Source organism: Cibotium barometz, chromosome 26 (assembly GCF_041138505.1).
Source record: "Cibotium barometz isolate CiBa-2024 chromosome 26, ASM4113850v1, whole genome shotgun sequence".
NCBI classification, from domain to species: Eukaryota; Viridiplantae; Streptophyta; class Polypodiopsida; order Cyatheales; family Cibotiaceae; genus Cibotium; species Cibotium barometz.
Window position 1 is genome coordinate 11,152,351 of NC_141071.1, and position 18,658 is coordinate 11,171,008.

Sequence of the window (18,658 nt, forward strand, 5' to 3'; positions counted from 1 at the left end):
TTTCAGCAATGGCTTTCCTTGAGACAACCACGAGCTCACCCCCTTAAGAAAGTTGATGATGGTCCCGACAACGGAACCTTGAAAGTGGCCTCTGGTAGAAACCAAAGTGCGGTAGACTAGCAGTCACCCAATCCAATTGTAGTCCAGCAATAAAGACAAATAAATAGGAGCTAGAGTGCTCCAACACATGAAAGAGAACGACACCTGTTGGCCCCAAAGCTTGGCGCCCCTTTCGGTATTTCTTTATTCAATTTCAATGGAAAAGTTTTAAATGATTACAACATGGCCATTCATGGCTCGTATGTCTGCAAGTCCAATCTGCGAATCCTCTGGACCTCTTAGCATAGAGGTTACACTCAGCTTTGTGTCCCAAGAACACCACACTGTTATCTCCTCTAATATGCTAAGTCAGTGCATCCATGAGGCCTTGAATATGCATCTGGACCGAACCATGTACATAGCTACAAACTCAGCCATGAAAACAGTCCACAAACTCTTCCAAATCAGTCCACAAACTTGTCTTGTTTCCACCCTCTGACCTGTCAAACCCTTCCTCTCACAAAGGGCCAGATAAACAACTCCGAGACATGCACGAGCCAGTGAAAAGAGAGACTTGATTATACACTACCTGCAGTCCCACCTGCTCATAAAGAGAGAGAGAGAGAGAGACCTGCAATCCTTGTGCGACCTTCGTCCTGAGAGAGAGAGAGAGAGAGAAAGAGAGAGATAAACTGGCGACTGTGCGACCTTCGTCCTTGTGCGACCTTCGTCCTGAGAGAGAGAGAGAGAGAAAGAGAGAGATAAACTGTCGACTGTGCGGCCTACAGTCTGCCCGAATGCATCCAGCTTTCCAAACAAGAGAGGGGACAGAGAGAGGAAGCGGTTCAGCTTCTGTGCTCCACCTACAAGCAGCCCGCCGCCCTGTATTCATTTCTGTGCGCTGCCTGCAAACAGCCCGCCAGCATGCTGTCGCCCCTGCCCCTCTGTCCAGCCCGTGAGCAATCTAGCACACTTTCTCTGCAGCCAGACTGTGGCCAGAGAGAGAGAGAGAGAGAGAGTACAAAGCACCTGCGCCTGTAGCATCAGCCGGTTCCTCCCCTTCTCTAGCTGCTTTTTTTCCAAAGCCAGCCTTCAGGGCTGCCTGCGAGCCCCTCTTCCCCAAAAGGCATGAGAGAGAGAGAGAGAGAGAGAGAGAGAGAGGCGTGTGCTCCAAAAGTAGGGTAGCCCCCCATAAATAGCCTAGGGGCCACTCAAGGTTTTAAAACCTTCCTAGGGGCCACCCAAGGTTATAAAACCTTTTGTACTTTAATTCATTTGTCCCTTTCACACTTGGGGTTGTCCACACATGTTTCCTTTTTGTCCGGCCACCCAAGTATGAACCTTAAAATATTTATCTTGCTCACCGACCACCATGCTCACACTTATGCCACACCCATGTCATAGGGTCATGACAGATGCTATAGAAGGCTATATCAACACTTGAATGCTTGATATATGCCCTCAATTTTGAAAAAAGATGAAAGATTTGGAATTAATGCTTTGATTAAGCAGGATTTGCATAAATTTAAAAAAGTCCCAAGATTTCTTTGATCAATGCTTTGTACCTTACGTCTAAAAGCGTTGCTGGTCAATTTTTGTCGTGGAGGCTCCCCCTTCTTCCTTTTTTTTTGTTGATTCAGATGCCCGACTACTGCGACAGGTGTTGAGTGTTGGGCATTCGGGTACGCGGTTGCTGCAAGTGGTACGTGTTGGGCATGTGAAAGTGGGCAGGATTGGTTGTGTAGTTTTGCAGCAAGCACTCGTGGCGGTGCTAATTGGGTGTAAATGGCAGCAAGGCGGTAGCAGCGGGGCCGACTAGGCGGCTTAAGGCAGCAAGGTGGTAGCACGAAGCAGCAAGGCGAATAGATAGGTAGCGTTGATCAAGGGTTGGCGATGAGCTGGATGCAATTTGCGTCTGTGATGAGTTGGATGCAACTCTATGTTGCATAGTTGGGCCCAGGGGTGGTCCTGCTTTGATACCAAATGATGTTACAAGGGGGAGAGGAGTCCATTGGGCTATGGAGGCTTGAAGAGACATAGCTATGGCATTGGACATAGAGAGAATGAGAGAGAGATATATGACAAACTAGAGAGAGATCGAAGTACATGACTAAATGATGTGATAATTGCTTAATTGACTCAATGAAGTACAAGTACCTTTATAGGTTACAAAGGTTCACCTCTTGACATCATTGCTTATGTCATAACACACACAAATATCTAGATATTATTTGGTTCACACACAAACACACTACCACACTCATAAGAGTGGGTTCACACACAGGTAAGACCTAGCCCTTGAGGGAGATTTGTTGGAAGCAAGGTCATATCTTTGGTTGTCTGGTACGTTCTTGGTCTGGTGGGTGTGTGTATGTGTGAATGCCTTGGTTGTGTGTGTGTTTGTGTGTAAACCACCTCTCAGAGGAGGAAGAACAGTATCCAGATATTATTGTGTGTTTGACATAAGCAATGATGTCATTTAGGGCAAGCTTTGTAACTATAAAGGTGTTGTATTTCATTTCCATTGTACTTTCACACTCTCTCTCCTTCTCTCTTTGTGCAATGCCATAGCTATGGTGAAGCTCTTCAAGCCACCATAGCGTGTCTCCCCATCTCCCTCAATACCATCAAATGGTATTTGAGCGTGGTTCTTGAGAGAGGCCATCAAGATTGCCGGATCTCATTTATAGGTCTAACAACCATTCCGTCCGTAGCCCGAGAAGCATGTGTATCATCAACTCTTCATTAGTGCTTCTAACAGGCATCCTCAGTCCGTTGGGAAGCTTCGTCACATGCGACCCTGCCATGCCCTCTCACTTCAATTGCAGCCCTGACCTTCACCAGAACAAGTGCCGCTCTTTTCTTTTCTCTCGCCTATCGACACATTGGGCAATGCCACTTGTCACGTAACCAAACTGTCAAGTGTCGAAGCTTCCTATTGATAAGGTTTTAATAACCTTGTACTTTATGAAAAGCCACATCCCGGCCAATGAAGTGATAGCTCAATTGGTGACGGTGTTTTTCTAGGACCAATAGGTCCTAAGTTTTAAACCCCTCTTTATGGGCGGATAATAAAGCACCTATGGGCAGTTGGAAAGTCAGTAACTATGGGGCCAAGGGCTAGTCGGGAAAAAAATTAAAATAAAAGCCACGTCTCAACATATCTCACACCTTTGCCCGATTAAGTGCTTGCCCGCGTCATCTTGGAATGCCCCGTTGTCCTGTGGTGCACCTGAAAGCTGCCGCCTGTGGAATTTGTGCATCACCAAGCTAAGCACCTAGCTTAGTTATTTTCTACAACAAGTAAACAAGTGAACACCGATTTGTAGATACACATTAGAAGCAAAATTAGACATCAGCCAATCGACACGTCAAATCAAACTAGCAAAGTAAATTTTGGAACTTTTCAATTTTTTGTGCATATCCTACTTATTCATAGCATTAAACCCTAGTTTTTCAACATTTTTCAAAATTGAGGGCATATATCAAGCATTAGAGTGTTGCTATAGATCCCTATAGCATCATTTCCAAAAAGCCCTAATTTTTGGAAACCCTCATCTTTCCAGGGATGAAGTGAAAAATTCGTACCCATGTTCTATGTAATGATTCCACTGAGCCACCAAATGAGTAGGCCAAGTTGGTACCAAGGGGGGTGTTGATAAATGTGGCGCCACAAAGCACAAGTGTGTGTATCATTGTGTGATAGATTTTTGTGTGTTCTTTCTCTATGTGTGTAAAAGGGCCCTTTAGTCCAAGTTGTATGTTGTGTGTAACTTGATTCCTTGTGTGTCTCTACCCCAAGTGGAACCAAGTTTTTTATGAGAAACTAGAAACTAGAATTATTCGTGACATAGTAAAAAAGCTGGCATGTGAAACTAGTGTTCTAAGATTTATCCTTGACACAGTATGTGGCAATCCCTTGAGGGGGTTTTATTGGCATATCAAGGTCTTGCGTGTATGTTCATTGGTACTCTACATCAAGGACTTATTTTGGTTGTAACCACCTTTGGTCACCTATGATATTGGCCATGTGGAATGTGTATGGCTTGTTTGGTCCTTCTTCCTCGTTGGTTGCTCTACCTAAGGTGCACCACTACAAGCATGTGAAACAAGACTACGGGTCCTGATTTATCCTTGCAATAGAAGGAGAGATAGCTCTTGATGGGGATAACTCATCTCTGAGCAAACGCCTGAAGTGCTGAAAATCATGGTACTCTCCTGATGACATGGCTGCGGTCTCATGAGTAATGGATTGACGACCTTGGTTCCAATCTTGAAGTCTTGGATCGGCCTCATAGTTGTTCCCTTCATTAGGCCCTTGGTTATCCTCTACTCTCGACATGGCTCTGTCACCCCAAGAAAGATTCCTCGAGAGAAATCTTGCTCTGATACCTCTGTAAGCCCAGTGGGGCGTGCTCACAGATTCCACTACGTATCCAAGAGATAGAGATATAGAGAGAGAAGATAGAGAGAGGGAGAAAGAAAAGGGTTTAGGAAGCTTTGCATAGTTCACACACTGAGCGGGGAATAGGCCTCGCCCTCTTCAGGAATTTATTTAGGAACAATCCACGGGCTCTCAAGCCAAGACAATACATCAATGAATAAAAAAGCAAACAAATATGCCGATGTAGAAACCCAAGTCAGAGTCGATGTCGACGTCGAGGCACGAGATCATGATGCCTAGCACACCACGAGGATGACCCACAAGATCTCTCATTGGGCTAGTACCAGATCCAATATCTAGATCCAAGTCCAATGAATCCCCAAGCTTGTAAGCAAGGTACACCAGAGATTCGTGTAGATGACGAGGTGTATGATGTTCAATGCCCAATCCGGAGTAGAAGCAATGCTCAAAAAGGTTGTACTCGGGTGTACGGATAGGATCCAAAACACGTGGCAATAAGACAACTGTCAGCTGTACGGTGCACGTCTCAAATAAGTTGGTCGAAGCTCATAGTTAGTGCTGGTAGTACTGATAGTTAGCGCAACTAGTCAAAGGGGCAGTGCCTCAAATGGAGGTGGTGGCTAGTACAGATGGCGGTGCTGGCCAAACAGACCGCCTACGCTTGCCTCCAGCGCGTGTGTGATGCAAGTTGTATGTTGTGTATAACTTGATTCCTTGTGTGTCTCTACCCCAAGTGGAACCAAGTTTTTTATGAGAAACTAGGAGATGTCAGACACCAACACTCTGACCGAAGGCAGCCCAGTTGCTCTGGCCACCACTGAAGCTGCTGTGGGGCCAGTCTCTAGTATCGAGCCCACCAATGCTCCTAGCCTAGAGAGGAGCGGAAGATACTCCCGGCGGAGTCTAGGGAAGCAAACTGTAACATGGAAAAGGCGATCTCCCTGCTCAGCCGCCCGCTGTTGGGTCAAAGCCATGCTGCCAGGGTCTGAAAAAAGCCCGAGCACCCCTGATGTCAAGGGGACTCATGGCAAGGACCTTGGCCACGCTCTGGGCGGTCTCGAACTCGATCTGGTAATGTCCACGGCCCAGAAGCTGTACGTCCAGGATCTTGCCCACATCTGCAAGAAGGCGGGCCTGGAGAAGATCCCGGATCTCCCCTCTGCTGGGGCGAGTGCTGACTATACGGCAAATGGTGGAATGTGCCTGAAGGCGTTCCACCTCTGCGGCGAGGCTCGCTTCCTCTTCCGGCGAAAGAGAAAGCCTGATGGGGGTGTCCTCTGGGGCGGGCGAGGGGGTTGCGGATGAGTCCCTCTGAGGCGGGGCGGGAGGAACCTCCATCAGAGTCTGAAGCTGTGTTGAAGGCGGAGCGGAGACGGAGAACCTGCACGAACCGAGCTGCACACGAGGGTGGGGGAAGGCGAAAAGTAAAAAGGGAAAAAAAATAATAAAAATTCCCTGGGGGCGGAGAAAAACAGAGAGAAGATGAGGGGGGGGTGCTGAGGCGGCGAAGACGGATCCCAAGGGGGGGGGGAAGCAGCACGAAAAGGGGCGAGAGAGGGGGAACGAGAGATGGCGAGGGGGGGGGGGGGGCGAGGCGCTGAAGAGGAGGGGGGGTGGGCGCAATGGCGGGGAGCTACGGGAGGGGGGGGGGGGCGACGGCGAAAAGCAGTGGAGGGGGGGCGCTTCAGCGCAGGCAAGCCAAGCGAAGGGGGGGGCGGCGCAAACCTGAGGGCAGGCGGAGGAAGGAAAACGCGATGGCGGGTAGGGAGATGGGAGTGCAGCCAGAAGCGCGAGCAGGGGGGGGCGTGGAGCTTCAGCGAGCCGTTCTGATTATCGAACACAATCAACTTGGATGACTTGTCTTGTTTGCCTGGACAATGCTTGAGATTTATGCCTGTGTTGTCCATGGGGCCGGGGACGCATGGGCAACCTGTGGACGTGTATGTGCACACCTGTTTGGGACTGACAGGTGGTCTACATGTGTTTTGCAGGTGGTAAGTATTCCCAAAAACTCAATTTACAGCTTTATGAGTTCACATGTTAATAATTATGGATGCAGGTTCACACTCACTTATAAGTGACCGAACAACTTATAAGTGAGTACACATTGAGCAAGACTTATTTAATACACGTGGCGGCCAAAGACTGGGCACTGGACATTATTTGGAGCCCCTTCATGTAGGCGCCCCTTTCTGGACTAGAAAAGCACCCGTGGGGGCTATTTTCAGCGGGGAAGCCTCTATTATTGACAAAACTCCAGATTGGAGGGGGGCGCATGCTTTTCAGGGGTGCATGAGGGCGGGTCGGCTGGTTTTCAGCCTATTGGCAAGTTTCTACAGCCATCCATCGCAACTGAAGTTCACCGGATGCATGGGAGAAGCTGGCTGACTCCTTCTGCATGTTCTCCACTGCTGGCCAGGGGATTTACAGCTTGAATAAAGGCTGGACAGAGGTTAAAAACAGGGAGGAAGAGCTGGTCGTGGACTGCTAGACAGTTTTCCTTCCGACTGGAGTTTTGCAGGCCTGTGCACAACTGCTGGTCGCTTTCTTCTATGGCTACTGAGGGCTGGTCGACTGCTGAAAACAGCCTTTGAGGGCTGGTCGACTTGCTCTATGAGCCAAACAGGAGGAAGATGATGATGTTGAGTTGTCCCGGGCTGATGTGGGAGTGCTATGGGCTGTCCATAGTTGTCCTGCGTGTGCTTGATGCCGGGAATGCTCACTTGTGCTGAAATTGTCAGCAAATTCAGATATTGTGATGTTTTTCTTGTTTTCATATTGTATTGGAAGAAACATATGCAACCCAGTGGTGAACCGTGGGCACCCACAAAGTTGTATTGGGAGCAAACTCCTTTTTGGTAATCTAACCATAAAAAAGGGGGGGGGGGTCAGCCCATCTTTTGGCCCCTAGTGTGGTGTATTGTGCAGCTTTGTCATCTTGTTTTATCTGGCATGCATATGTGTATTTTCAGATTTCATGATTGATTAGATTTTCCGTGTTCAGTTGTCCCTTCCGTTTACAGCATCACCACCAGACAGGTGGTAGTGGCACCGCTGGTGGCGATGCTGAACAAAAGGCACAGGCAGCAGCGCTGTCCACAAGCTGGCGGCTAGTAGGTGGTGCAGACAACTAGGTGTGCAGATAGGTGGCTGACGGTGCTACCCAGCAGCTGGCGATGATGATGAAGGTACTGCGGTAATAAGCTTCGAGCTCCCATGATGATCTCCTTGTCTTGTTCATGATGATCTTTGCCTTGATGTTGATGAAGAACTTCACACACCCTTTAAACATGGTGATCATCTTGGAGAGGTTCATGCTACTTTTATACTTGTGGAGAGCCTTGCTTTTTGGCAAAAAGCTATGCTTTTGCTTTTCCCTTTTTTTTATAAACTTTGCTTTTGTCTTTTTCACTTTATACAATAAATATTATTCAAATATGGCTAGCTTTTCCCAAATTCCTTGTGCTTTGCTTTTCTGGCTTTAGGGTCTTGCTTTTTGGCCCTAGAGTTGCTTTTTAAAAAGCGGCTTTTTGCTTTTTGGTCTGGCTCAGTCTCCTCTTGCTAGTGGTGCTCTTGGTTCACGGTCAACACATTTTTTTTGTCTTTGCTTTTTGACCAAAACTGGCGCTTTCCCATGTGCAAACTTTATGGTCCCTATCCCCATGCCTTCTTCCACTAATCCTGTGTCTAGGCAAAGGTTCCATCATGTGAATAGAGCTAGGAGGGCCAGATAGTTACAAATACCATCACTCAGGAGGACTTGTCCCCTTTGAACATTGTTTATCAGAGGTTGAAGTGGATTTCGTGGAAGCTTGAAGGACACCAGCTGCATCTTTTGCTTCTGTATCTCATAGAGTTTTTTTCTTGAGTATGCTTCATAGAGGGTGTCCTTAGGATGCTTCCAAGGAGGGTGTCCGTAGGGAGGACCAAGCATCCAAACCTGATAGGGAGTTGGTGGATATTGGTGTGAGCATGCGTAGCCGAGGAAGTAGAGCAGGTTTCAGCAAGAAATCTCTTAATGAGTGCTTATACAAGCAAATTTTCATGAGTGGAGAGAGCTTCATCTGAAGGTGCTAGATCCTTGGTAAGTTCTTTATTAGGACTAAGGAGGGGTGTAATTGGAAGTTTCGTTGTGAAACGTGAATGGGAGAGATAATTAGGGTTAGAGTTCATGTGGGAGACATACACAGAGAAACAAGGGGGAGAGAGAGAGAGAGAGAGTTGTGGGGATAAGTCAACTCATGGGAATGAGTGTGTGACTCCCCTATCACACATGTATATTGCACTAGTACACATAGTGCACTTAGTACATTAAAAGTACTAAGTGTACTATGTACTATAACTTATGGGCTTGTACACACTATAAGGGTGAGCATAGTGCCTTTACCTCAACAACCTCCCACTTAAAGGCAAAGTGCCCTTAAATGAAGGAAAAGAAAAATCAGCATGTACATGATAATATACAAGGCCATATCAAGGCTGAAACTGGCCTCATCCAATGCCCATCAAGTGTCTGCAATGAGCAAACCGCTCCGGAGGCAAACTCTTTGTCAACAGATCAGCCGGGTTGTCATCCGTATGAATCTTAACAAGCTGAATTTGCTTGTACTCTATCACCTCTCTGATGAAGTGATACTTCACATCCACATGCTTCGTCTTTGCATGAAAGAGAGGGTTCTTTGCCAACTGGATGGCACTCTGACTGTCACAATGCAACAATGGAATATCCCCTGTATAACCCAAATCAACCACTAACCGAGATAGCCATAATGCCTCCTTGCAAGCCTCTGTGGCTGCAATATACTCGGCCTCTGTAGTAGATAAGGCTGTGCACTTCTGCATCCTGGATATCCATGACACAGCACCTCCTGTGAATGTAAACACATAACCGGTAGTAGACTTCCGGTTATCTGGATGACCGGCATAATCCGAATCCTTGTAACCATGCACTAATGCATCCTGTTTGCCAAAGCATATGCACATATCCTGTGTGCCCTTCAGGTATCTCATGACACCTTTCACTGCTTCCCAATGCTTCTTGCCAGGGTTGGCCATGTATCTAGAAACCACTCCCACTGCAAATGCAATGTCCGGCCTAGTAGCAACCATGGCATACATGAGACTGCCACAAGCTGAAGCATACGGAATCTTGGCCATATCAGCCCTGCCACTATCTGACTGTGGGAGACATACACAGAGAAACAAGGGAGAGAGAGAGAGAGAGAGTTGTGGGGATAAGTCAACTCATGGGAATGAGTGTGTGACTCCCCTATCACACATGTATATTGCACTAGTACACATAGTGCACTTAGTACATTAAAAGTACTAAGTGTACTATGTACTATAACTTATGGGCTTGTACACACTATAAGGGTGGGCACAGTGCCTTTACCCCAACAAAACGTTTGTAGGTTCTTGTGTTGACAAGACGAGGGTGCAATGCCAGAACATGACACATGGGTACATCAAAGTTCTGAGGTGTCGGGGTCAGTGCCGACTTGAGTTTCTCTTCTTTTGTGTAGTACCCATTTGGAAGCTACATAGCTCAGGACAGGTGTGGTCTTAGTGGCGGATAGTGTAACACACCTAGAGAGTACGAACACAATTAGTGGAGCCTAGACTGCAACTTGTTTTAGAAACAGGCTGCCCATGGGCTCATAGGGATACCAGACAGGTCAAAGCAGTGTATGGACCCTGGACAGCTAAACTTGGGTGTGAGACAAGTCCGGACAGGTGGTGGACAGGTCAAGCAGCAGGTAGGCAAATTCGGGCATGTTGGGCAGCCGGCCGGCTGGCCAACCAGCAAGATGATGGCTAATGGGCCTGTAGATAGCCCCCTCGCCCCAAAAAAGACGTTATTAATTATCCTTCCTCCTCCTCTAGCAGTCAAGCAGCCCTACAGCTGCGAAGCAGGTTTGAAGGCAAGAAGCAGCAGATACATGCAACATTTTTAAGGAACCTCAATGTTTTCATCAACTTGGGCATTATCAGTGTTTGCTCAGCTTCTGGATAGATTTTTATTGATATTTAGACACAATCTTTTGTATTTGGACTCTTTAGTGGCAGGATATTGGGAATGCTTGTGTTTGTGTGTTTTAAGTGTTTTGCTGCCATAATGACTGTGTTGAACCTCACATTTAGCCCAATAGTCTTACAGGAGCATATATGGCAGTAAGGAATGTGGACTGAGTAATGTTTGTTGCATTGCAATCACTAGGGCCTTTAAAGACACCTAATATATACACTGTGAGCGTCAATTATTTGAATCAGAATTGTGGTAGTTAGAAAAAGCTTAGGTAGCTAATTTTTGCAGTAACTGATTAAGATGCATATAAAAGAAGAACAATGCTAGATTAGAACCATACTTGTAGAGTGTTTGAGGAGAGGCATTGCAGAAGTCTCAAGGCTTTTTGGACCAAACAAGTATGATCAGCTGTTCTAAAGCTATTCTAGACCTTGAATTTCAAAAGAGATTGAGGAACTAAGGATTTAGCCAGCCTTTTATGTGATCCAGTCAAAGAAAAGATTCGATTTTGAGGACCCTTGGTAAATGGGCATGGCTAAGGAATTGAGTTTTATGTAGCTTTCAAAGCAAAATGCTGATTATTGCAGTCTGCATTATGCTGAAGACCTTTTTTTTGGCTGAAGTGGCAAAATTGTAATGTTTATAGTTTCGTGCCTATTTTTTTGTCAAGCAGGGGAAAAGGGTTGCATTGCCGTTTGGAACACGAACACTTGGAGGAAAGTTGGAATCAAGAAATTTCAAGAGAGCCCAATATCAGCATTTGCAGTGTCTTACGACGGAAAATATCTGGCCATGTAATTCTCATTTCTTTGAACTGTGGTCTTGTTGGCTTAAGGACCTTGGGCTGTTTACTACCAGTTGGATTGAAATTTCGTGCAAGATTTGGGCATATAGGCTAATTGCTGAGCATGCTTATTGAGAGTAAACTGAATGCGTGCACAAATGGTTGCTCTTGCGCGTGGGCACACTCATGCACACATATTTGCAATGTCACGATTTTATATTTGCCTCTTATGTATCGGCAGTGGGAGCTCTGAAGGTGATGTCTCCATCATATCGGTTGGAAAAATGACAGTCCATCAACGAGTGAAGAGAGCTCACATGATTTTCGTTACATCTATGGAATTTTCTCGAGATTGCAGGTTGACGTTAGTTTGGGTGCTTTTTTTATATGATTCACAAGTTGCAAACTTCTCAGTATACATACATACATGTGTGTATATATATTTTGTACACACACACACACACACATGTATATATATTTATGTATATATATGGGTGTGTCTCTCTCTCTACACACACACACATGTACATACTTATGTATGTACGCTTGTATTTATACACAGACATACTATATGTGTACAATATATATATATATATATATATATATATATATATATATATATATAGAGAGAGAGAGAGAGAGAGAGAGAGAGAGACGCGCACACACACACAAATAGATAAATAAATAACTATATATATATGATATGTATGTGTGTGCATGTGTAGGTAGGTAGGTTCGTATATATGTGTATACACACACACACATATATGTATGTACACACACACACACACACACACATATATATATACATTCTAAAATTTTCATTTTATTATGTTTATTTGTTGTTGAGGCATTTCTTGTTTTGATTTGTTGATGTACTGCAGAGCCTTGCTTTCTGTATCTGCTGATTCAAGTGCAAGGGTCACAGCCATTGAGGAGGTAAAACAGGAAGGTAAGCATGCCATTTTGTTTTTGCAATAAGTTGGGTGATTTTATTATGTATGGTGTTTCAGTGTTTCTTTGTCTGTGAGAAGGGGGATGTGCATGTGTGTGTGTGTGTGTGTGGAGCTTCGTCTATTGATGGATACTCTTTCAGATTTTGGGTTGGCAGCTGGTTTAAAAATTAATTTTCAGAAATCAAAACTCTTACCTCTCAAGCGTTGTGTCTGGCATGCTATCCTGTGGCCCGGCCAGATTATTTATCCGGAAAGCATAGTAAGACATTTGGGCTATCCCATTGGCTGGAAAATCAGAAATAAGCAACAAATATCTTGGGTGCTAAACAAAATTAAGGACAAATTAGAATATTGGAAGATCTCCACTTGGCCATTACATGTACGGCTTCGAATTGTTCAGTCCATTGTTCTGGCTTACGTCCAATTCTACCTTCCTCTCTTACATTGGTCATCTCGAGATCTTTCTTCTTTTATGTCTCAAGCCATGGAGATTTTTTGGAAAACTAAGCTTCATAAAAAAGCTTTAAGGTTGCTCAAAATGGACCTGCTTTGCTCGCCAAAAATGCATGGTGGTTTGAATATTATAAACATCAAATTTCATGTGCTGGCAAGAAAGATCACTATGCTCAAAACCTTTTTTCAACAAGAGCAGCCTTGGTCTATCATGTTGGCAATTTTGTGTGGTCGGAAGCGCACAAATGCTTATGGTCGTTGGTTGGTTGATCCATCGGAAGTAGTACTTGGCAAATTTCAAGGTAAAATCCCTGGTTGTCCATTTTCTAGTTCCTTGATTCAGGATTGGAAGAAAGTGCTCTCTCGCATTAAATGGTCTCCCCATCTTGCTTCTATAGCTTCCTCGCTTCGAATGGAAAGCATACATTGGAGTGCTGTTTTTTACTCTCCCCTTGCTGTACAACAACCAATCAGAGCTTACAATCTTATGAAGTTGGGCATCCGGTTCATTGACGACGTAGTAGATACTAGAGGGCAAATTCTTTCTTTTCCAGCAGCATGCCAACAATACAATCTTGGGATGCATCATAGATCTATATGGAAAGCTATTGCAGATCTCTTACACCCTTTCATTCCGATTCCAACATTGGATGTAAGAGACAGGCTTCAAGATTGGCATCTTCAGTCTTCAAGTTCAAGATTATCCTCTCAACCTTTGCATCTATTGACTTCTATACAGGCTTATCGATTGATATTACCTCCTCCATGGATTGCTCAGCATGCTAATTCTCTTTGGCATCTGGATAAGTCTTTAGCTTGGTGGAAAGCAAAACTGACATTGATATGGAAGTTGAAAATGCCATTGAAACAGAGACTCTTTCTCTAGAGATGCATTGTCGGTATTTTTCCAGTGGGAGTGAAATTGGCTCAAAGAAGGATTGCCTCTCCTCTTTGTCCAAGATGTCATCATACTACTGAGAGTGTTCCGCATTTATTGTGGTCTTGTTCATATTCCAGAGACCTTCTGGACAAGATCTCCTATTTTTTATCTCTGAGATTTCCTGCACACAGGTTCTACAAGTTTTTCTGGATGTTTGGCACGTTATCAGCTTCTTTGTCACAGTATTCTCTTTTCTTCCATTGGATCAGATACTGGGCCTTATGGACCCTCTGGCTACAGCGAAATCATGCATATCTGAATTCACCCCTTCAGCACCCTTATGAGTTCTTCCGAGCCTCGTTGCGGCAGTCCTTATATGATGCCGTGCATGAGGAAGATTTGGATGTTTCTTGTGTTCAGCTTTTCTTTTACTGTTTCTGATGGATAGGGCATAGGCTCTTTTCTTGAGCATTGCCCTGATCTTGCATAGAACTTTTTTACTGCTGTTTTTAAGTTCTAGGGTTCAGACATCCTCTTGATGTCAAACCCTTTTGTACATTTATGATATAATGCAATTTCAACTGGTTTTACAAAAAAAAAAAATTGTGTGTGTGTGTGTGTGTGTGAGAGAGAGAGAGAGAGAGAGAGAGTAATATTAATTTCTACAAAAGACCCCAAGGATCTATGAGAGCATAAGTGAGACAATCATAGCAGGGATATACTGAGCTATGGAAAAAATAACTGAAAGAAAAGGGAAAACGATTATCACTAGTGTATAGAGATGTGATATGAGCATGTGACACTCTATGCGAGAAACTAACTGTGATCAACTAATAATGTTGCCCTCCTTAGCCAATATGGACCTGATGGCCGAGATAGTATCTGGCCTCTGTGATGGAAGCATATCAGGGCGTCGAAGAACCTCCTGGATTCTCATGTGTCACATGCTCCCATGCACTGAGGTGTTATGTGACACATTGGTTCATCATCAGTGCTACATCATGACTTTGCCAAAGACAGTTTTCCCTACACCACATGCTCCTCAGCTGGTTACTGATGGACTCTCAGCCTCAAAATAAGTGGTATGATGAGGAATGCAAAGCCACAACGCTCCGCATCATATGCGAGAGAGAACATGGATTGATCTCAGCACGTGAGATGCAAAAAAACTTCCATCAACTCACTCACAGAAAGAAGCGTGCGTTTCTTGCTAGAGGAGAACAAGAGTTATACCAGCCCTTCTTGAGCAAGGATAACTCAGATGCGTGGCACATTCTCAAACCCATTGCACACCCTAGCCTCTAGGAGACCTATGCAAGACAGCTTTATGATGTAGCAGATCAGCCCATACCCACATAACACACATCTCACGACCAACATCATCTTTCCTCCTCAATGCCACCAATGTCACTTGAACACTAAAAAAGTTGCATAATGGGAGAGCAAAAGATCATGAAGCTCTACACGTGGAACACTTTGCCCATGGGTAACATGTGCTTGTGTAAGGTCTCCATAGACCTAACCAAGGATTATCTAACATAGCATTACCAAGGATTTGGGTTAGACTCACGTACCTAAGAAACCCTAACATGGGTTTCGTAGACCTGATGTCATACGCATCGCGTGACCGCGATGGTGGATTGTGGCTAGCCACTCACCACCCAACCTTAGGTTCAGTGCCTCGATCCAACTGCTTACTGTCAATATAATCCAACTCTCTAAGAGTTGGAAGGTTCACTATAATTCAACTCCAATCCAAGAGGTTGAAATATCAGTTCTAATTGCACTCTTATCCAAGAGTCGAGGTAGGACATTCGGCACGGAGTGCAACAAGTTCTACTAGAACAACTATAGCACATATCCAGAGCACAACTCAAATATCATGCCAAATGGCAGGTGTCTTCCCACCACCTCCTCAAAGTCCAAGGTGGCAGAGCTGATATGCAAAGTATGCACCACAAGACAGGTGGAAGATGAGGCACACTACATGCTTAGATGCCCGGTCTACTATGAGATACGGGGGAGATTCCACTACCTCTTCTGCGAGGAGTTTGGTCCACTCACACAGATGATGCAGTTTGATGATCAAAGATGCTTGGGCATGTACTTACTGGAGCTTAGACGTCATAGGGATGCACTACTGAGACACCATACCAAGAGGCAGACCCGACATGATAATTCCCAGAGGGCCTTACAAATTTCTTCAATCGTCATGCATCCACATCAGAGCCCACTGCCCACATTAGCCGTCTGGTCCTCTGCCCTAGAGGGGTCCTCAATAATAGAGCTCGATCCATTTTGCGAGCCACACGTCCACAACCAAAGCACCATGACCCATCCACCGGAGGGATGATGTAGCATGCAGCAGGTATGATCGTGTGATGGATGAAAGTTGGGATGTGATTGTGGATATTGGGAGGGAGAGGTCAAGGTTCGAAATATGGCGGGAGAGGTGATCCTCATAAATTCTGTCTGGATCATGGTGAAAATGGATACGAGTGAAAGTAGAAACTGGGGGAACTGGTTGGGGAGGTAGAGCAGGGCACGAGACAGTGAATGAGAGGTAAGTGTGGTCGGCTCTTATAGGTGTGGGGGAGGGTGAAATCTGGGATATGTGGTATGAGAGCAAGAGACCCCATAAGGTAATCCATTGTGCTAGAACCTCCACTATGTGGTTAGCAAGCAAGGCTGTCCGACATAGGCCAATGGGACATCCCATTGTATAAAAATTCAGCTCATGTATGGTCCCATCTCTCAGAAGTCTCTCATATGGTGTAACAAGTGCTGTATCCTGAGTGGCCTGTTGCAAACCCATCTCATCAAGATCAATCTTGGACAACATGATGGCATCATTCTGGAATCATACATCTTGGATCTGTTCCCTCGCTGTTTGTGCATTAGAATCACCCAAATCTCCATGTTGGGCCTGTTGGGAGAACTTCGCTATGTCTGCAAATAATGGTGTATATGGGGACTCCTTTTGGTGTCAAGGCACATGCAAAAGATGATTTATCAGGTGGGAAGTATCATACTGCAATGTAAATCAACCTCAAGCGAGGCCTGGCTAAAAGAAACCACATAAACTGTCCTCCGTTTAATCACCGTGAGCATCCTGCACATATGAAGCCAAAAACCACAAAACAAACCCCCCCGGACCCCCCCCCCCCTCCCCTTTCTTCCCGTTGGTGCTTGTTTGCCCTCTACAGGCTCGACTCCCAAGCATATCCAGACACCTTGGGAAGCCCTCACTCAGGGCTTTGGTGAGTCTGTGTGTAAAAGATGCTCTCTCTACTTGTAAACGTCTCTGCAAAACCTCCCGGGTCAGACCATAGAGTTCCATTGCATACAGATGCATGCCATTTCGCTTTTGGAGCAAGTTGGGTAGTTTTCTGATGTATGGTGTTCCCATGTTTCTTTGTCTGCAAGAAGGGGGTGTGTGTGTGTGTGCGCGCGCGCGCGTGAGAGAGACACACACACACACACACACACACAGAGAGAGAGAGAGAGAGAGAGAGAGAGAGAGAGAGAGAGAGACTGATTCAACTTTTTTGTGTCATGAACAGCCGGGCGAGTGCCCATGCTTATCTTCATATTTTTTGTGATCCTGCTTGTTCTGTACATGGCCAAAGGTGTGCTGTGGGATGGACAACAGGAGATCTTAAGAACCATGATATCTCAATCCAATTCCACAGATAAATGATGGAAAAGAATGTGGATTGTTACAATTGCATGTGTTGCCAGTGTGCCTGTCTGTGCTGTGAGTAATACTGGCATACAACTACATAGTTTGGTGAGACCACTCGCACATTTTGTATTGGAGAGACCTTTGGCATGCCATTTTCTTGAGTCTGCTTACATTTGGGACATGATGTACCGATTAGATAAGATAAGGTGGATAACGGTGCTTGTTATTTTATTGCTCTGTTGCACCTCCTTGAAGAGGCTCATGCTAGAAATAAAGTTGCCCAAGGCACCAAATGACGAGGTTTGAAGTTTTTAACGTCAAGGTTTAGCTGAGAGTGCATGAGTGCATGTTCTTTCACATGCTTTCACATGTTCAGCTTGTGGTGGCACATTATTTTAAAAAGTACAGCAGAAATATATGTGACATCTCATCACAATTTTGGAGTGGATTCCATATGAAGTTTAATTCAATTTGTACGAATCAACCAGCATGGTGATAAGATATGTACTAAATATACTCTCTCTCTCTCTCTCTCTCTCTCTCCCCACAAACAAAGGAATAGTCGGTTTCACGTCCAAACTAGGACGAGGTAGCCGTTGAGCACATTAGGCTCAACATACCTTGCCTTTTTTTGTGTGCATATTCAGCACAGGAATGAATGCAAGGACATTTGAGTATATCCTTTTTTTCATGCAGAAAGTCTCATGGGTTGTATTTGGCCTCAAAACACACGTGTGCATGCACACGTGTGTATACTCAAGTTCTGCAAACGTAGGCCAATGGTAAACCTTCACTTCGTGTTAATTCTCTTATCCAACAGAAACCTACAGTGATGTTAATTTTCTCTTATCCAACAGCAACCCACAGTGATGTTTCGTTCAACCCTCTTATCAAGGGTACACCTCCTTTTGCAACCTTCAAATGTGAGGTTTGTACAATAATAATAAATCATCAATGGCTCCACACATATACACAACCATACACATCATACATGTGAGAATATATATGGCAAATCATATAAAATAGCCATTGAGAAACTAGCTATGACATGGCATGTATGATATTTATCAGTAAGTAATTAAACATCTTTCTACATACGAAAATAATGTGATTGCAAATTTTCTTTGTTACATATAGTTTAAGAATATTTGGGACATGTAATTAGTATTTTTAGATATTAAGTATCATGTGCATGTGCTTTCCCACTATATCCAACAATCAATGAAATGCAAGGATAGTAAGTAGAGGATAAAATTACAAAGAGAAGTAATGAGACAAGTTGCAAATATCCTTTTGCATAAGGGTGTCTTGTCACTATGACACTTTGTAGTGTTTTTGTTATAAACAATAATCATGCTTACACAAACAATAAATGCTAATTAAAATATATCTACACCAAATCCAATATTTTCAAAAACAAACCTTCATCCT

The 18,658-nt window shown here is 44.6% G+C and overlaps 1 protein-coding gene across 1 annotated transcript in view; it reads left to right on the forward strand.

The window, feature by feature from the left end:
* Positions 1 to 17,520, forward strand: part of LOC147623661 (SEC12-like protein 2) — a 51,299-nt gene extending 33,779 nt beyond the window's left edge. Inside the window, exons 7-10 of the mRNA XM_086820250.1 lie at positions 11,143 to 11,263; positions 11,495 to 11,611; positions 12,138 to 12,205; positions 17,106 to 17,520. Of these exons, the coding sequence (XP_086676376.1) occupies positions 11,143 to 11,263; positions 11,495 to 11,611; positions 12,138 to 12,205; positions 17,106 to 17,242 (443 nt within the window). The 3' untranslated portion in view covers positions 17,243 to 17,520. The remainder of the gene's footprint in view (positions 1 to 11,142; positions 11,264 to 11,494; positions 11,612 to 12,137; positions 12,206 to 17,105) is intronic.
* Positions 17,521 to 18,658: the final 1,138 nt, after the last annotated feature.